General features: G+C 37.5%; 1 protein-coding gene across 2 annotated transcripts in view; it reads left to right on the top strand.

Annotated features, from left to right (window-relative positions):
* The window catches only part of cntnap5a (contactin associated protein family member 5a), a 246,610-nt gene that overhangs the window by 34,327 nt on the left and 190,895 nt on the right, over window positions 1–21,388 (top strand). For both annotated transcript variants that reach the window (XM_087804487.1, XM_087804486.1), the window contains exons 2-3: window positions 13,030–13,140; window positions 15,955–16,148. In XM_087804487.1, coding sequence (XP_087660613.1) covers window positions 13,030–13,140; window positions 15,955–16,148 — 305 coding nt within the window. The remainder of the gene's footprint in view (window positions 1–13,029; window positions 13,141–15,954; window positions 16,149–21,388) is intronic.

Raw genomic sequence — 21,388 nt, 5'->3', positions numbered from 1 at the left:
AGCGTCTCAAATAGCATACTTGCGTTTTTAAACGTAGTATTTTTCAGTGCATAAGTGTGTCTCAATTAGTACGTGAAATGTAGTGCTCCATACACACTAAATTGTCCCTGAAACGCCCACAAAACCGAGTATTGATCGATGGACACTTTCTACACTAAACGACTCCATCTTAGTGAAGTTACGTCATATATATATCAAAAATATATATACCTGTATATAAATACTTACAGGTGCATTTTTGCATTAGGAGGATGACACGTCTTCGGTGCTGATACCAGCGTAAATATTTCGCCAATATTTCTCATATTTCTTGATCCAAACCAAACGTGCTGCCAGCAGGTGGCGATAGTGGTCCTACAGATGGTTGAAATCATCGTTAAATAGTAGTAGAAGAAGAAGCTGTCGTGTCATTTCCTGTTAGTGTGTAGCAGCAGAGTTTGATTTGAGACATACTATCTGTGGAGAATTAGTTACTAGTTAGTATGTACACTATCCTGATGCATACTAACCAGTGCAAGAGAAGTATGTGATTTTAGACACAGCACTAGTCTTTAGATATGAGCTGAAAGTAATCTTGTGTGTTTGTAGCATTTTTTCAGAGAAAACATGATGTTTTTTCAAACACAAAAAAAAAAAAAATAGAACAATTTTTTCTTCAATTCTTTCTGTGCGAGTTTAACCGGTGGAGAAACAGATCCCTCAAGATGACTGATGACCACCACATCTTTTTCCTGTTATGACCGGTTTATATATGGATATGGATCTGTTGCCATAATGTGCCACTCTTGTGTGACACGATATTGAGTGATGCTAAGTGCTTTTTTTGTTTGGCGTGAATCCACGTCTGTGACGACACAAAAGATCCCTGCTGTCCTGTGACTATTTCTGGACCGAAAAAGCCGAACATTCAATCATAAAAATTCAACCGGGGTGTGTTTGAAAAACCCTGCTTTATATTCTATAGTCATCCGATCGTCTCCCTTTTTTTTTCCTCCAAGTGTTCTCCATAATCAAGGCTATTAGTTGTGGCTCCAGTCAAGTAAAACAGCCATTCTTTCATAGAATTAAATGTTTTCAAGAATATGCCTCTGATACTTTGAGTAATTTTAGACATTGCCCCGGGCTATGGAAATGTGACATTTTCATACATAACAATTAGTTTGGAAACGGAGAAAGTTGATTGATTTCTTGTTTGTGTGTGCAGAGGAAAAGAAGTTCAATATATGCACACACTCTTTCTCAGTCTCATGCAAACAAAACAGAAGAAAAGTACTGAAGGATATAAACAAGAAGATGGTGAAACGAACTTTACTAGAAACAACAGACAATGCTGGAAGTGAGGGGCTTATGATTATGTCATTATCCTTCAAAAAAGTGATATTTCATCCAAAATACAAATTAATTTTCTACTCACCCTCATGTCGACTAAGAGTTGGGATCATTTTCAGAGTAATCTGTTCCTTTTAAGAGTTATAGACAAAAATGTTTGTTCATTTTAATGTAGCGACTAGAGCTAAGTTGTCTTTGTCTTCGTCCGCAAAGACACTTAAAAACATCCAAATACCTCCATACTGCTCCATAAATCAGGGGTGTGTCCCAAATCGTGCACTTCTACACTTAGTATTTTGAGTGCACAAGTGCGTCCCGATGAGTGGTGTGCGATAATGTAGTGCGCAATGAGTACTCAACTAAGAAGCTTTACGTCACTGACGGCGCGTCTTCGGAGCAGATACCGGCGTAAATATCAGACATTTTACCACAAAGCAACAGTAAAAACACAATGAAACACAACTTAATAACTTGTTTCAATTGACAAAAAGCGTTGGTCAAGTGTCTGTGATTGTTTTCCAATGACTGGCGTTAAAAAGTGTGTAGCAGAAAAGTTTGATTTGAGAAAGTACTAGCCTGTTGTCACACTGTGCATGTAAGTGCACTGTCTTGCAATGTACTTTAAAGCAGTGCACTTAGAGTAGTGCACGTTTTAAGACACAGCATAAGCCAATGTTTTAAGCTCGTTTTTAGTGATCGTTGCTAGGCTAGCTGCTAGGCTAGCTTCATCTTTGTCCAAAAACACTTTAAAAATCCAAGTACTTCCATAATTTCTATTGTCCAGGCTTCAATACAAGAGGGACGTCACAGACGAGCAGTGTGGAGGTATTTGGATGTTTTTAAGTGTCTTTTTGGACAAAGATGAAGAGAAAGACAAGTTAGCACCGGTCGCTACATTAGCATGACCAAACATTTTTGTCAATAACTCTAAAAAGAACGACAGAAAATAATCCCAACCCTTAATCGACATGAGGGGAGAGTAGAAAATGAGTGAAGTTCGTGTGAACTATCACGTTAAACTTTAGAAAGCAACAAAGGAACATCTGCAGTAATAAAAGTAATAAAAGTGAACTAATCTTATCATATATATTTCATGTGAATTTCTATCTTAGGTGTTGCAGCCGGAGATTTTCGCCCCGAAGTGCCACAGAAACAAATAAGCACTTTGGCTGAAAAGCAATTAACGGGCGCGAACGCAAACGTAGATAACATTAAAGTTATTCAAATGATTCATTTACATATCATTAATTGCTGAATATTTTCAAAAGGCTGAGGCCCTAATTAAAATAATAAGCGCTAATGATTAAAATATCGCTTAAATAAACCTGGCGTCTTTTGTTTTATTAAAATCTGCACTCTTGTCACGCAGCAAAAAAAAAAAGGTGTTTGGATGGTAAATGAAAAAGTTGCGAGAGGGGGAAAAAATGAGCTCGTTCTTGTGATATCCCTGATGGTACATTGCGAGAGGATTCAATGAAGTGCAGATCTGGTGTGTATTCATTTCACCCCGGGCAGGGGGCGGACGTAACATTAAACACCCGGGCGCTATCTACTCGCCGAAGATGATCAGGCCCGAGCGAGGAACCCACTACCTGATCCCCGCCGCCGCCTCTATTTTTAGTCAAATCTCTCTGGCAATTTGTCGAACCCGAGTGTTGTGTGTGTGCGTGTCTTTTGATTCGATAAATGGAAGGATTTATCAAGACTAGTGCGTTTTCGTGGGGATTTGGCTTTTTTTGTTTGTTTAGTCTAAGAAGACGCATGTTGTCGGGACCCACAAGAAGAAAAAAAAAAGGCTTTTTATAACCAGTTGTTTTCCCTTTTACTCGATTATATTTCCTGATCTATGGACTGGAATTGAAATGAGGAGTGTGTTGCGGGAGAGATTACATTATCGCTTTCTTCCAAATGCAGGCGAGGCTCAGTCGAATTTTTGTCCGGCGCGGTGATGTCATTATTCTCTATTTCAAAGCAACAATTACAATAACTCATGAGAGGCAGTTCGTATCCATAACACAAATATTAAAGTAGAAAGTGAATGAAACAGATTATGAATGTTTTTTTTTTTTTACTTAAATGGCGATACAATACAAAATGTTAAGCTTGGGTTAAAACTGTTGAAAATGTTTTAATGAAGTTGGTTAACGACAGTCATGGATGCTTCAATCAAGTTTCAATTAAGAATATATTTATACTTTCTTATCCATTTCTGAGAACAATTGTGTTCATATCTCTGAAAATCCAACAGAACACTACATCTGAAATACATAAAGTGTGTGTTGTTTGACTCTATTGTATCATCAGTGTGTGTTTGTACAAAACTCTCTTTTCATTGAAATATTGACATTAGAACATTATCTTAAGCTCTGCCCACTGAAAACACTTCCTGGGGATGAAATCTTGTTGACCATAACCACACCCACTCTGCTGTGATTGGTCAAACATGGATGTTTGTCACTGCACGTTATCAATTGTCTTCACCTCCAAGGGACTCGTTGTATAAACAAAGCGGGGCGTGATTACAGCTGGAGGAGGAGTGAAGCCATTGCTACGTGATAATTGGCTCTCGTAACCTCTCGTTCGCCCAGATTTCAGAGCAACTTTATAAAGTAATAAGTGTAAAACATGGTCATAATGAGGGACTTACTGCATCTTGGAGAGGAAGACAATAATGATAAAAAGAAGTTGAAAAGATTCATAAACTTGTATTGCTCAACTAGGAGGTCCCAACTGGATTACTGTAAACTAGTGCCTATCTAGGAGAAAAATATTCCAAGTTTTATTCTTTGGATTAAATAAAGTGAATAATTCTAATAGTTTAAAACAGTATTACTATAAAGAATTTTACAATAATAATCATAATAATAATCGATTTATAAATGTCACACAGTCAAATGCACACCACAAAAGTAAAATATGTTTTTATTCCCGAATTCTGAAGATAATTTTCCCTGTCTTTCCTCGAGGAATTTATTAATTTTGTGTTGTAGTTCATTATATTCAGAACTTCAGATGAGGTGACTTATTGTATTTTCAGCTTTTGTTTTTCCTCCTTGTTTGATTAGCCCTGTTCAGTTTCCCCTTTTTTATTTTATTATATTGCATTGATGGAAAGATCATCAATACTAGACTTTCAGAGTTTGCGAAATATCTGGTGTTTTGTTGTGGTTCATATCAAGTCAATTTTGAGGAAAACGGTCACACTTTGTTGGGTGAAAAAATACAAAATGATAGTAGTATTGAAACAAGAAAATATGTTTGACGAATGTTCTCGAGATTGTATCGACTGTATTACATTATTATACTGATTTAGATAATATCTGAAGCTAAAGAGTCTAGACGGATTAAAGGGTGGATTATCTCAACTAATCTGGATTAACCCTTAGAGAAGACACTTATAACAAAGCCAGTGGAAAAAATATTGGAATCTACACTTAATCTGGATTTTTGGATCAGTGACATGCGTGTTGTACGGTTTGGGAAACATTCCGACAGCACGATAATGCCAATATTTGAAGTATGGTCCGGGTTAATACAAGATTACCATTTGTCGTGTTTTAAAACGATGTTTCATGTTAAACCCTACAAAAGTACCACATTTTCATTTGTCTTTTAAAAACATTGTTTCAGTTAAAAGTATCAAGCATTGCCGGATGATAAAATGACAGAAGATTAAGATGATTTAAAAGATATTTAAGGATTAACAGTCCGTGATGTCTGATAATTTGTGGTTAATAAAGTAGCATTGACGTAGAAAACATTCTTATAAAGGAATGTTTGATTTAGAACAGGGGTCAAATATAAAAATATGAAATACATATTACATGTGCTATTGAGCTACATGATATAATAATTAAATAAGTAAGTTGTATTTATTTAGCTCTTTTCAGGACCAGGGTCACAAAGCGCTTAAATAATCAAAACATTACTCAATAAAATAAATACTTAAAAGATCAAGATAACACAGAGACAAACACAGGAGTCTCAGAGAATCAAGGAAAAGCACGAATAAAAATGTCTTGAGATGTTTCTTGAAGGAGTCAGTAGATCATCAAACACAGAGATGGTTCCAAAGCTTAGGAGCAACAGTCTGGAAGGATTTTAACCATCAGTAGATTCTGATCCACAGACCTCAGAGCCCGAGCTGGGGTGTAAGGCTGGATCAGATCACTTATGGGAGGTCTGACCATGAATAGATCTAAAAGTAAGAACTAAAATTCTAAAGTTGATCCTGAAAGAAACTGGAAGCCACTGAATAGTTTTAAGGATAGGAGAGAATGTGAGTTCTTCTACTAGAGCGGCTCAGAATTCTGGCTGCAGAGTTTTGTATGAACTGCAGGCGAGACAGATCCTTCTTGTTTATTAGACATGAAAATAAACTGTTGCTAAAATGTTGACGTAACCAAATCACAAAAGAAAGAAGGAACAAAGAAACAGAGCTAAGATGTGATTTAAAAATACTTTGGTAACAAGGAAAAAACTGAAAGAAATACTGAAATTTGAGATGCCAATATCCTCTCACACACACATACAATAATTTTCTAATTTCATCAAGTTTTGTTGTATTTTTATAGTTATTTAAATCATTGTTTTTCGATTTTACCATAACATTTAAGCTCCTTTTCCCTTATCCCTCTTACTTCTATATATATATATGTCATAGTACAGATTGGAAACTGTATTGAGATCTGAATATTGGAATTCCAATCTGTTCTAGGAGGATTCCAGATTCTACTAGTGAATTGCAATCTCTTCTAGGACAGATTAGAATCCTACTACTGTATTGGCATCTGAATATATATATTTATACATCTACCAGAACAGTCTCCAATTTTAAAAGGAGAAATTTGTATTACACCAAAGGTTATTTTTATGTATTCAAACCCTAACACTAACACTAACCAATATCAATATTAAGATCACAGTAGCAGGATTCAAAACTCTACTAGTAAAGATTGAAATTCCAATCTTAACTCGTAGGATTCCCGATCCTACTGGATTCCAATCTGTACTGTGACATATATACGTGTACATATGTCAATTGAGTATTCAAGAAGAATTTGCAAATATGATCTAATATTTATTTATATACTGTATATATATATATATTCTCCTTGTCGATGGCGACAGCCAAAAAGGAAAAATCTTTGGTCCTAAAAAAAAATGTTCTTACATTGTTTCTTAATCGTTAAACTAGCAATGAATAATTTACAGTAGAAAATAAGATTAGTTAAATGTCAGAAATATAAATATTTAATCCGTTTTACAGTTTTGCCTTGATCTGGTTTAGAGTCACAAAGAAAAGCAGCAGAAACACATTGAAGAGAGAAGATGAAATAGAAAAATAAGAAAATGTTTTAAATACAGACTAGTTGCATTAATGAGTTTATATAATGAGTCATTTTCAAGACAATTTCTTGTACAACTTTGTTACGTTCAAAGATTAAAGTATTAAAAGGAAAAAAAAAAAAAAGCTCAAAGTCAACGTCTGATTTCCTGGAGTCTTTCAAGTCCCATTTTCCCCGTGACTCTCGTGGAGCTCTGAGCCCGGAGACAACACCAGCGGAACGGTGATAAAATCCCTCCTATGATGTGACCAGACATCTCCGACGTCTAAAAGCGCACGTGGGTTAATTTAGATGCAAGATTTATGCGGATGAGCCGCGCGAGCGGGAATCAAGAGTCAACATCTGAGGATTTCTCATTTATCCCTGCAGGCCAAGGAGCAGATTTGCAGATAAATCATGCTCCATCCATAAGTCTTCCTGAGTCTGCCTGACTGACAGGCAGCCATTTGGCGGAACACCACATCTGCGGAGCTGTAAACAACAAGAGCATCACTCAACTTCCTGTGCATTTACAGTCCCAGTCTGAGATTTATGGCTCCCCAGTAAATATGAGAGTGTATGTAAAACAAAACAGTGGGATGTTTGTGTCCTGGGGTCTGTTGGAGAAGGGTTGGCTGCGTAATCGTCAAACCTTCACGGAGCGACAGACAGCGTCTGTTCCGAGCTCTAGCATGTACTCGGCATACACTGAGATGCCTATTACTTAAAGCTTGAGTGTTTTTTAACAAGTTTCCTGGTGGCGGGTCGAGTGCTGAGGTTACCTGACATAACACCGGACCAACGCCATTATTTAAGAGTCATGTAGATGATGACGGTTCACACAGTTTTGCTCTCAAACTGAATAGAATATGAATATATTCTCTGTCACATTTTTCTGTCACCTCGACTTCATCCCTAATTCTGACCCGCTCTAGTAGAAGAACTCACATTTCTCTGATCCTTAAATCTCTTCACTGGCTGTCAGTTTCTTTCAGCATCATTTTAAAATTCTGGTTCTTACTTTTCAGATCTATTCATGGTCAGTGATCTGATCCAGACTTACACCCCAGCTCGGGCTCTGAGGTCTGTGGATCAGAATCTACTGATGGTTCCTGAACACGGTTCAGGACCAGAGGAGAGAAATCCTTCCAGACTGTTGCTCCTAAGCTTTATATAATACAGTAAATAAAATAAATCAATACCATAAAACACAGTATATAAAATAAGAGACTCATGTTTTTGTTTGTATTTCAATAAATAAATAACAACCCCCCCCCCAATAAAAACAAACAAACAGTTTTTTTTACGTTTTGAAAAAGAGCTTTTCTTATCCAGATGAGGTTTCATGAAATCAGTGATGTGGTTTTATTATACAGTGTCAACGTTTTCAGAGTTTAGAAGATGCTCCATATGAAAGTTTTATTGTATTAGTGGTTCAGAGCCAAAGGTTATAAAGCAGAGAGTGCCATCTGGTGGCCATTAAAAAAGAGGACACTGTTTTATGAAGCCTAGTGATGTGTTAATGATTTTAAATGAAACTACTGAGGAAGTATCATGATGCATTGTTTTCATATTTAAAGGCCACTAGATGGGAGACTTTTCTTTATCATCTTTATCTCTGATTGACTTATTCAATGAAACCTGTCATCATTTTCAAACTTAGACTGCCATCTAGTGGCCTTTCAAAATGAAGACACTGTATCGTGATAGATTATTAAAGTGTTGGATGAAGTTAAATCTAACCATCAGTAGATGAAACTAAAGAGAACTCAAATAATAGAAATGAGTAAAAATTCGATCGTTTTTTTTTTATTATCAAGTATTGATGTTCATTGTTATATGCTATTTTAAATTTCTTGCATTGATTTAGAATGATCATGAGTATTTGTTGTTGTTGATGGTTTTAAATTAATTTTCATTTGAATATTTTCATACCGTAGTTTTTCTTTGAATCATATCAGTGATTTGCTACTTTTGCTATAAAAGCTTGTTTCTAGGTACCTATATGTCGCTCTGATTACCAATGAAAACTTCATATCATTTCTAAACACAGAGATCTTAATAATAGGATTTTTACAATAACGTAATGTTCGACTTGATACTTGCGATACTCAAGGAAATATGTGATACTCAATATCATTTTCGACACCACAAGGATATATAAAAAGAGCCACAAATCACACGTTAATTATTTATATTAAAAACTGCAAATATGATAAGAAAGTTCAGATCTGAGGTATTACATAAAGATAAATCAATAAATTGAATATCAATATTGATACAAGATTTTATAAATTGAGTAAAATACTTTTAATAACCGTTCTAATCTAGTTATCTCTGGTAGCACCACGTCAAGATGCTTAACCAGTCCTCGTACCATCCGTTATCGACCTAAATTTACCTTTACATCAACAATTCAAATATTTTCTTGGACAGTAAGTAAGTAAGTAATATTTGTAGAGCGCTTTTCCAGGCCAGGGTCACAAAGCGCTTAATTTCTGGTGTTTTTTAATTTGCCGATCTCATGAAAAATGTTATTTATTTTGTTATAAATCACTATATTTAAGTATTTTATGTAACAAATAATAAAAAAAAGTTACTTTGGTTTAAGAAATCGAAACTTTCCCATCAACTTTCTTCCTGTAGACTTTTGAACTGCAAGCATCTTTCAGAACGGGACGGAAGTATAAAGCAGGAATAAGAAGAGTCAGATTTATTCATTTGGGATCAAAAGTGGGATTTGGGATACTTTGACAGATTAAGAAGCCCATGCTTGCATAATAACCCCCAGTTGTGCCACGTTGGCACGCCAGCGCTCTCATCCCCACCCCACACCCCCGATGAACATCTGCAGTAGAGCCCCGGCTAACAATTTGAGTCTCGGACAAGACGGCGTGATCCACTTTCGTCACACTTGAAATCGGGATTAGGAAAATCTCTTGGCGAGTGATCTGAGAGCAATCAAAGCAGGTCAGCTGCAATTCACTGGGATGGCGAGAGAGGAATCGGCGGCACATGCTGTCAGCTCTGTTGTGTTGTTTGTCGGCCAGACGGATGGCCAATTACCACCCCAGATGTGCTCGGAATGCGTGCGTTACTCCAAGAAGAATAAGTCTTTTCACATCCTTGAGCAAAAGTCATCCAACACTTAGAGGAGTGAACTGCTCTGTGATGGAGGCGAATAATTGTAATCAGGCCGGTGCCAGTTTTCATTATTTTCTCACATCCCGCGCCTGAACGCCGCAGTCAGCACATATCTGAACGACTGTTGCCGTTCCGGATACTGGGATATATTTTTTTCTCCTTTTTTTTTTGGTTTGGCGGGCGATGATGGATCTGAGGAAGATTGACAGGTTTAAGATCGTTGGACTCTAAATCTCCTGCTGCCTGTTGCATGGCTTGATGTAATGTCATGTCCGAGGCGCCGGATTAAACACACACACACACACCACAAACACACACACACACGTCCGCGCATAAAGGACTGTTTCTTTCTCACTGAAAAGGGTCAGCGCTCAGGTTAATCAACTGTTTGAAGCCTCTGAGAGCTGGATAAGAGAGGGACCTGTGTTTTCTTTTGACCCAATCCAGGCTTTAAAAACACCACCACAGAATGTTGTTTAATCCAGGCTTTGACAGTTTAAACACAATAAAAGGCCACACGGATATGAAGGCAAATAAGTTCTTCATTTATATCAGAGAATAAAGTTTTCACCCTTTCATTTTTGTATCTTAAAAACAGTCCTTTGATAACAGATTTGTTTCTCAGAAGGTATTTCTCTTTCTTTTTTTATCAGTAAAGGGTTAATGAGGTTTCATGAAAAAGCTAATGAGATTCCATAATGTAAACACGAAGACTAGTGCTGTGTCACGAATCACATACTTCTCTTATATATCTAGTATGCATCAGGATAGTGTACGTACTAACTAGTAACTAATTCTCCACAGATAGTATGTCTCAAATCAAACTCTGCTGCTACGCACTAACAGGAAATGACGCGACTGCTTCTTCATCTACTACTATTTAACAAAGATTTCAACCAGCTGTAGGAACACTAGCGACACCTGCTGGCAGGATCAAGAAATATGAGAAACTAAATATTGGCGAGATATTTACGCCGGTATCAGCACCGAAGTGTCATCCTCCTACTGCTGCTGAAAATACACTACATTTGAGTGATAGTGACGTAAATTCCTTTTACAACGTCAACGTCACTAAGATGGAGCCGTTTAGTGTAGAAAGTGTCCATCGATCCATACTCAGTTTTGTGGGCGTTTTAGTGACAATTTAGTTTGTATGGCGCACTATACTTCACATACTAAGAATTGAGACGTACTTATGCACTGAAAATACTTACTTTAAGTACTCAAGTATGTGATTTTAGACACAGCTCTGAAGATTAATTTAGCTTCAGAAGGCTTGTCTATGAACCACTAAAGCAATGAACCCTCACACAATTTTAACACTGATTGTTACAACACTGTATCACGAAGCTTCATACCCTGTTTTAAGAAGCATTCATTAGCTCATCAGTACTTTTGAGTGATGAGTGTTATCTCTGTAGGGTGAAGCTTCGTGAAGCATTGCCTGTATTTAAAGAGCCCACAATATTTCCCCTTTATTTCCCTCTTTCCTATTTTACAATGCTTTAATCTTACTATACATCATTTTAAACCTGAGAGCACCACATACTCAGCTCTGAAAATGAAGACCCTGATTGATGAAGCTTCAAGTGGATAAACCAATCAAACAATATAAAAAATCTTCCCCCCCAAAATGTACTTGATTTGAAGGTTCTGCTGTTTTCAGTAGTAAGCGGCTAATGAGGTTTAATGAAACAGCTAATGAGGTTTCACGATACAGTGTCCACAAGTCCAACAAATATCTATGTCTTCAATGCTTCCCTCTTAGCCACCAAATCAATAGAAGCTCGCAAAAAATATCAAACTGAATGTTACAAAATTTTCCCTTTTAACAACTGCTTTAATGCAACCTCATGTCAGTTTTGACCATGTACTGAGCTCTGAGATGATGAAGGCAATGAGTCATGAAGCTTCATCATATCAGATTGTTCCAGTGGATAAACCAAACAAACGATGTGAAAGATCTGTTTTATTTCACTTAAAATTATTTTGTGTGTATGTTGTATATAATCCATAAACACTCTCCACCACGAAGCTCTGAAAATGAAGTCGCTGATTATGATTATATAATAATAATATATAATATTAACCTGGTGATTAAATGGTGTTTTTTTTAAATGTCTAATGTGTTCATATAAAAAATAAATGATATACAAATGTGTCAGTTAAGACAGTTCAACCAAATATTATAACAATGTGTCATGAAGCCTCATAAGCTGTGTCGTAAATCCTAAATAGCACAGAACAAATTTTTAAATTTACGTGAGATTTAGAAATAGTGTTTGTTTCAAGATAGAACAAAAAAAATACATCATAGAGAACAGAGTGTGATCTACTGTAGTGCGCTCGTGAAGGAGCAGGAAAACCTGAACAGGTTGAATGTCTATATCAGGACAATTCTATGGATAATTAAAGAAAAAAACATCCATAATATCTGTATTTTAACAAAACCTGCAAACTCAACGAAGATTTCAAGAGTTACTTCAAACTGGAATAGAACCTGCAACCATTAAAACAACAAATCAACTCCACAGGAAGGAAAAGATAAATAGTTTGGAAGGCACTGCATCAATGTTTTTCATACGAAATCAATCAGACGTATGACTGGATCATTAAAAGTTGATTTCCTAATACACAGTATATCATTGAGATTTCATGGCGAGATAATTATATTAGATCCAGAAAAATATTCATCACATATTTAATCAATTTATTAAGTGGTATGTGTGTCTGAAACGTCTCAACACGGGCAACATGGCGGTCTGGGATACGAGGACGAGATGATGACTTGTCATGCTGATGAAGTTACATTAAGGCGTGGGACGTCTTCGCTCGTCACACTTTGAATTACACGCCCCAACATGGAATGATCATCTCTCACACTTTCAATTAACAAACGTCATTCCTTCAAATCCAAACGTTCGCGCCGTTTGGATTTACGGCAGCCAACCCCCGGAGATTCAATCTGGAAGTGCAGAGGGAACATCTATAAAAATAATTACTTATTGATTTTCTGATTTAGGTTTACACAGAAGAAAAGTATTCCTATCTCACAATAATTATACATTTAAAAAAAGAAATTCGACACAGCATTTTTTTAATTCCCTTCCCTGTGAGTAAAGGAGTGACGTTACGAATCCATACTATTGAGATTCCTGCTCCGTGTTGTTCTGAAATGCATGAAGCGGCTTCTCATCCTTGCTTTCCTCTTGTTTGTTTTCTCCGACAGATAATTGCAACAGTCCTCTGGCGTCCCCGTTACCCCAGTCGTCCTTTCAGAGCTCCACTCAGTCCTCCGTCAGCTACGCCGCTCACCACGCCAGGCTCAACAGACGAGACGGTGAGTGCCGCAGAGAATGTTCCGGCGTGGATTCGTGACGCTCCAGATACAGAGGAGTCGGGAGCGAAACCAGCTGTTGCCGGCCTTTTTTTTTTTTCCCCACTCACTTCAGATGATTAAAGATGGAAATGGATTCTCAAGGGGAGCTGCTCGTTGCTATGGAGTGACCTTGTGTCGCTGTCTTCTGTCACTTCTGTCGCTCCTTTACATTTGCCTTTTTTTCCTCCATGAACACATTAGCATTTTCCTGACAAGTGACATGTTTGTTGACATGTAGGTGGAAAGAACCACCTCTCAATGTGTATCTTCATCCATCTATGTGTTACAATGGATGAATCGATGAACATCATTGTATCTGTTTCTACCTACCTACCTACCTACCTACCTACCTACCTACCTACCTACCTAACTACCAGCCTGCCTACCTACCTACCTACCTACCTACCTAGCTACCTACCTAACTACCAACCTACCTACCTACCTACCTACCTACCTACCTACCTACCTACCTACCTACCTACCTACCTACCTACCTACCTACCTACCTACCTACCTACCTACCTACCTACCTACCTACCTACCTACCTACCTACCTACCTACCTACCTACCTACCTACCTACCTACCTACCTACCTAACTACCAACCTGCCTACCTACCTACCTACCTACCTACCTACCTACCTACCTACCTACCTACCTACCTACCTACCTACCTACCTACCTACCTACCTACCTACCTACCTACCTACCTACCTACCTACCTACCTACCTACCTACCTACCTACCTACCTACCTACCTACCTACATACCTACCTACCTACTAACCTACCTATCCACCTACCTACCCTTCTCTACCTCTACCTCTACCTCTACCTCTACCTCTACCTCTACCTCTACCTCTACCTCTACCTCTACCTCTACCTCTACCTCTACCTCTACCTCTACCTCCCTACCTCCCTACCTCCCTACCTACCTACTAACCTACCTATCCACCTACCTACCCACCTCTACCTCTACCTCTACCTCTACCTCTACCTCTACCTCTACCTCTACCTCTACCTCTACCTCTACCTCTACCTCCCTACCTACGTACCTACCTACCTACCTACCTACCTACCTACCTACCTACCTACCTACCTACCTACCTACCTACCTACCTACCTACCTACCTACCTACCTACCTACCAACCTACCTATCCACCTACTACCTACCTCTACCTCTACCTCTACCTCTACCTCTACCTCTACCTCTACCTCTACCTCTACCTCTACCTCTACCTCTACCTCTACCTCTACCTCTACCTCTACCTCTACCTACCTACCTACCCTCCTTCCTTCCTTCCTTCCTTCCTTTCCTTAGTGTTATCTTGATCTTTTTAGTATATATATATTTTTTTAGTATTTTTTTGATTGTTTAAGCGCTTTGTGACCCTGGTCTAGAAAAGCGCTCTATAAATATAAATGACTAAATAACTTACATACAAACAGCCCATCATGTAGCAACTGCAAAAGACAGATTCCAACCCCTGAAAATATGGAATCATCTAAATTCTATTTTAATGTAAAACAACATTTGATGTTGTACTTAAACACACTGATCTGTTCTTTAACAACGCAGTTCAACATAGCTTAATAACATGGAATGCATCTTGCTTTACTCTCTCATATACAGAAGTATTTTGTTTATGAAATGAAAAGACAACTGTTTTGTTTCATCCTTCTTGTTTTTTAGAATCTATTTTCCTGTTTGTCAGGTGATTGTGTTCTTGTCCCTTGATTGTCAATGTTTGATTCCTCCCCGTATTGCTGACAGGTTTTGTTCCCTCGGGATGTTTTATAAAAAGGGCTGCACATGTTTGTACATTTTCCCGAAACATTTGAGGATCCGGATACTTGTTACTACACTATCACAACACCAGAGTCAAGTACTCGACAATACTACACATTTATACTTGTTACTACACTATCACAACACCAGAGTCAAGTACTCGACAATACTACACATTTATACTTGTTACTACACTATCACAACACCAGAGTCAAGTACTCGACAATACTACACATTTATACTTGTTACTACACTATCACAACACCAGAGTCAAGTACTCGACAATACTACACATATATCCTTGATACTACACGATCACAACACCAGAGTCAAGTACTGGACAATACTACACATATATACTTGTTACTACACTATCACAACACCAGAGTCAAGTACTGGACAATACTACACATATATACTTGTTACTACACTATCATAACACCAGAGTCAAGTACTGGACAATACTACACATATATACTTGTTACTACACTATCATAACACCAGAGTCAAGTACTGGACAATACTACACATATATACTTGTTACTACACTATCACAATATATCGTATCTTTGACCCTGTATCGTGACATATCTATCATATCTATTGTACTATCTGATTCTTATATAAACCCCCATATTCTTAATACAAACCCCTAGTCGAAAGCAACCCTCAAACAATTTAACTTATGTTTCCGTCCTACATCAGTATTTTTAACTCTAATTTGATGGTTCTTGAAACTCAACGTCTGATTTTGATGCTGTAAAAATGTGGTGTAAATACATATTCAAAGTCCTTCCTGCCTTTCAAACACTGTGTCACTAATCTTCTAGTAAGTAATGAATGGAAGGCGTCTGTTCTGACAGTAACTACAATAATAGTAAACCCAGGTTTATTTTTACTTCACCGTCCAGGGGGTTGAAACAAGCTTGAACCACGACAATGGACCGCATCGATATCTAATGGATTCTTCCCGTGTTTCCCCTCAGGAGCCGGCGGGTGGTCTCCCATGGTGACGGACCAGGAGCCCTGGCTCCAGGTGGACCTCCGGGAGCAAATGGAGGTGACGGCCGTGGCCACGCAAGGTTGCTACGATAGCTGGGACTGGGTCAGCAGCTATATGCTGCTCTACAGCGACACGGGCCGCGACTGGAGGCAGTACCGACACGAAGACGGCGCAGGGGTAAGTGGCCAACCTCAAGGACGCTTCAGTCCATCTGCCATTGCTTCAGAGGTCACTGCGGATGCATTGTTGTGAGCCGCTGACAAATGGATACATCTGGAGTCAAGAGCTCCTCCGAGCGAGCTCCTCTGACACTGATCTGTGAAGCACCACCAGTGGGTTTTGAAACGTCGAGAGACGCCCCTTGTACTTTTAATACAAGCAAGGCTGCGAGGCAGTACAATGAGGTACAGCCATTGATGCTGAGATGTACCAGAAGTGTTTTATAAGGACACATTCCTCAGTCATATTTAATACTTTTTCCCAGTTAATCTCTATAATGACGGTCAAGTGAGTCTGAGTGTTTGATACGAGTTCAAAAAGGTAGTTTTTATTCAGTGGTATTTCCATTTACTCAGAAGTGTTCTTGTGCGTAATCGTGTCAAGGCGGACGTTAACATGACAAAAGATGTTTTCTCACTTTTTCTTTTTTTTTTTTTGCACGGTTGGGCTCGATCAAAAATGAATGGATGAAGAAGCAGAAGTTCTTATCGCAAAAAGTGTTGGTGGAAGAAAATGTTGATGCTAAGATATTGTTTTTTTTCCCTCATATTCAACAGTTTATCAAGGAATTATCGTTGTCATATGTTGGGGGAGGAGCCTAAATTGTAACAAAACATTTAAAATTAAATTTGTTTTTGTCCGTCAATAAAAATATTCATTTTGATTTAGCTGTGAAGGATGAAGTTATAAATAAATCTTATGTAAACTGCAGGTGTGGTGTCGCATATAAAAGTAAATTTGAATATTAATTTTTTACACCGCATCAAAATCAGCCTTTGAATTTGAAAACTATCACGTTTTTAAGAATCGTCTATTTTCTTTCAATGCAAGGATTAAATTCAGTGTAGAATTCAACGTGAAAAAAAAAAATGTAACCTAAAGATAAGGCAGACTGAATTGTTGTTTCATAGTTTCTTTATGGTTATGGTTTATGTTTTATGGTTCAATAAAGTTCTTATGAAACAAGGATTTTAAAATGTACAATTTACATTCAGATATACATAGCAGTTGTTCATGTTTGTGTTGCAATTAAAACTTTGGCCGCTAAATGGGATCAGCCATTAATTCCTCCGCTGCTAAAGGAACAATGAAAACCCAATTGATGACTGAGGACGAGAGGATACAGTGACTGAAGCAGCTTTTAAAGCTGATAATTGGACATATTTTGGTTTGAAAACAAATGAAAGCAGTTACAACTTCATCAAGAGTCATGTGGTCTGTAAATACTACAACACCAGAGTCAAGTACTGGACAATACTACACATATATACTTGTTACTACACTATCACAGCACCAGAGTCAAGTAATGGACAATACTACACATTTATCCTTGTTACTACAGTATCACAACACCAGAGTCAAGTACTGGACAATACTACACATATATCCTTGTTACTACAGTATCACAACACCAGAGTTAAGTAGTCGACAATACTACAAATATATCCTTGTTACTACAGTATCACAACACCAGAGTCAAGTACTCAACAATACTACGCATATATCCTTGTTACTGCACTATCACAACACCAGAGTTAAGTAGTCGACAATACTACACATATATACTTGTTACTGCACTATCACAACACCAGAGTTAAGTAGTCGACAATACTACAAATATATCCTTGTTACTACAGTATCACAACACCAGAGTCAAGTACTCAACAATACTACGCATATATCCTTGTTACTACACTATCACAACACCAGAGTCAAGTACTCGACAATACTACACATATATCCTTGTTACTACACTATCACAACACCAGAGTCAAGTACTCGACAATACTACACATAGTTACTTGTTACTACACTATCACAACACCAGAGTCAAGTACTCGACAATACTACACATATATCCTTGTTACTACACTATCACAACACCAGAGTCAAGTACTCGACAATACCACACATATATACTTGTTACTACACTATCACAACACCAGAGTTAAGTACTCAACAATACTACACATATATCCTTGTTACTACACTATCACAACACCAGAGTCAAGTACTCAACAATACTACACATATATACTTGTTACTACACTATCACAACACCAGAGTCAAGTACTCAACAATACTACACATATATACTTGTTACTACACTATCACAACACCAGAGTCAAGTACTTGACAATACTACACATAAATCTTTGTTACTACACTTTCACGATATATTGTATCGTTGACCCTGTATGTACTTGATACTATTGTACTATCCGATTCTCGTTAATACAAACCTAGTGGAAAGCAACCCTCAAACAATTGTAACTTATGTTTCCATTCTGCACCCACATCGAGGTTGTCTCGTTGATTGAGTGTCTTTCTAAAATTGTTCTCTTCACAAAGAGCTTCAGCAACTCATTGAGAAGAATCATGGATCCATTCTCTTAACAGACGACTGCCTTTCGGATCGTTTATTTTTTAAAAAGACAGTACAAATAAACTCAGACGCTTTTATAACCACAAAATGTTCCCAAACACTTGAAATACTGGACGATTCCCTGTTTCAGTATCTTTATTACTCATTGTGTAACTGGAGATTTTCAAAGTGAAAAATGTTATATTATAAACTATACGAAAACATTTGGTTGCAAAATAAATGTGTTTCTCTTATCATAGATAAAACCAGGGATGGGCCAAATTGCGTAACTATCTTCTGTGAGGGGCTTTCAAGTCAAAATACACACGGAACGAATAAAAAAAAGAAGCCGTACAATGATCAAAACATACATAAACGTAAAATAAATCTATCTTATTTGAGTATATTTGAGTGATCTGTATGTCAGACGGCTGGTCTGAGTAGATGAGTTGTAGGAGGCAGACTCACAAATCAGGGTCGAGCAGTAATTTAATTGTGAATCAAAAGAAAAAAACAATGTTTCCGGAAAAGTATTTGCAAAACTGAACATTTCTAATCACATGATCGACTGCCCTTTTTATGCTGAAGGCTAGTGATGGGCTGATGAGGTGTCATGAAACAGTTTGGAGGTGAAGCCACTGTGTCATGAAACAGTGTCTTAATGGCCACTAGATGTCACTCTGTGCTTTAAACTCTTTGGCTCTGATCTACTAATTCAATGAAACTTGGCTTCATTTTCAAACTTAGACTGACATCTAGTGGCCTTTTTAAAGGTAAGACACTGTTTCGTGACAGAGTGGCTTCACTATGAAACTGTTTCATGAGGCTTCATTGAACCATCTGTAATAAAAACCATGACAAGAATCACCCTGGACTGAACCAACCTGCAGGGGAACTCCAACGTCCTCCCTTTCAAATATTGTAACACAACTCAGATCATGTTCAACACAAACATTTTAAATTAAACCATCTTCATTCACACACATCTGCAGTAAATAAAAAGATGTGATATCAAAGTATACGTTTGAAACTGCCACTCAATATACACACACACCCCCTGAGATGGTAGCCCCCGATGACCTTTGAGGTCATACAGGTGTTAAAAGCAGGAAGTAAACTCTCCTTGAATCTTTTGCCACTGGACCGCATTGTGAGTAAATGATCTTCCTTCCATGTACATTGTTGAAGAAATAAGAAGTGGTTTCACCAACTTTGTTGTCACATTGTTTGAAAGAAGCTCAACAGAAATCATTCAATTTAGTTTATTTTTATTTGAAGTTTATCATGTGGAAATAGGCATGTATTTTTGTTTACTTTCTTTTACAATACATGCATAAAGATTTATTAACGATAGATTGAAAATTGTTTTCAATCAAGATATTGGTGATGAAGAGATAAAGCCTCGTGAACCACTGAAGCCTTCCATCCGAGTAGTTCAGGCTTGAGCCGAAGTTTCGTGAGGCTTCATTTGCAGACGATAAGTGTGAAGCTCTGACATGATTTGTGCTCAAATGTTTGTTAATTTTAATGTAGCGACTGGAGCTCAGTTATCGTCGTCTTCGTCCAGAAAGACACTTGAAAACATCCAAACACTGCTCGTCTGTAACGTCCCTCTTGGATTGAAGCCTCAACACTCAAGCCTCAAAAGTTTAGAAAAACAAAAAAATATATTTTTAAATAGTTTTTAGTGGTTAAGATAGGGTAAGATTCAAGATATTTAGTCTCTGTAGATTATAACCTTCAAAAAAACGTATTGATAATAAGTTTAACATGTTGTTGTTGTTGTATTCAAATGTAGAAAATAAGTAATGTTTTGTTTTCGGGAGGAAAATATTGTTTGTCCACTTTTCAACTTCTAGTTCAAATGTTGATTTTGAAGATTTGGTTTCCTCCAGGAAGTTCATCCTTGAGCCGGAGCTTCATGAGGCTTCATTTTGCTCTACTGCGCCACCAAGTGGACAATAAGTGTGAAGCTCTTGACCTGATTTGTGCTTAAATGTACAGAATGTGGTTGAATTACTTGTATTTGGGGGAAAAAATATAATTTTTAGAATAGCAAGTTTTCTACAGTATTTGGCTTCAGGCAGTTTATTTTTTTTGAGAATATTTCACCCGCTTTTGTAAATGAATCACAGGATTGTTATTGATGTATTTATGAATGGATATATGGACTTATACTGTATTTCGTGAGAAACACAGGAGAAAATGTACTTTCTTGGAGGCTCCAGAAGGACTAAAGGTCGGTCGCTTTCAAAAATCTGCCAAAATCCAAAAGATATGAGGTGATCTGTTGCTATATTTCCAATTTCAAAAGAAGCCACGAGGTTTGAACATCACTACATATGTCCCCAACACTTGCTTTACGGAAAATAAATGTGAATTCCCTGACAGACGCTTCGAGTTCCGACAGTCAGAGACATCACTAATAATAAGTACATATAATACTTTAAAGTGATATTTTAATTTCAGTATCAATGGCCCCACTTTGCCCAGGTCTAGTTGACACCTGTGGGAGGAAAAAAAGCTTTCTCTGCAAAAAAAGGTTGAATACACAATAAACGTAAAACCGATAAACGCTCAATACCGAAAAAAAATTCAATAACATTGTTGCAGTCTGAGGTTAAACACAATTTGAATCCAATTGTGTTTCAGCGACTTCAAACTGGAGCGATAGAACTGATTGTGTTACGTTATTGATGCCATAAACGCAGCGAGCGAAAGCAATTTTCCAAAATTGTATTTACTTCCATGGGCGGTAAAAAATTCAGCGTAGCTTATTAATAATATGTTTATAGTGTTTCTTTATTGATGTTGGACCTCCCTGTTGTCTCGG

Source organism: Callionymus lyra, chromosome 12, assembly GCF_982586985.1.
Source record: "Callionymus lyra chromosome 12, fCalLyr1.hap1.1, whole genome shotgun sequence".
Taxonomy (NCBI): Eukaryota; Metazoa; Chordata; class Actinopteri; order Syngnathiformes; family Callionymidae; genus Callionymus; species Callionymus lyra.
The sequence above is the reverse complement of the archived record's forward strand: the minus strand, read 5'-3'. Positions and strand labels throughout refer to the sequence as shown.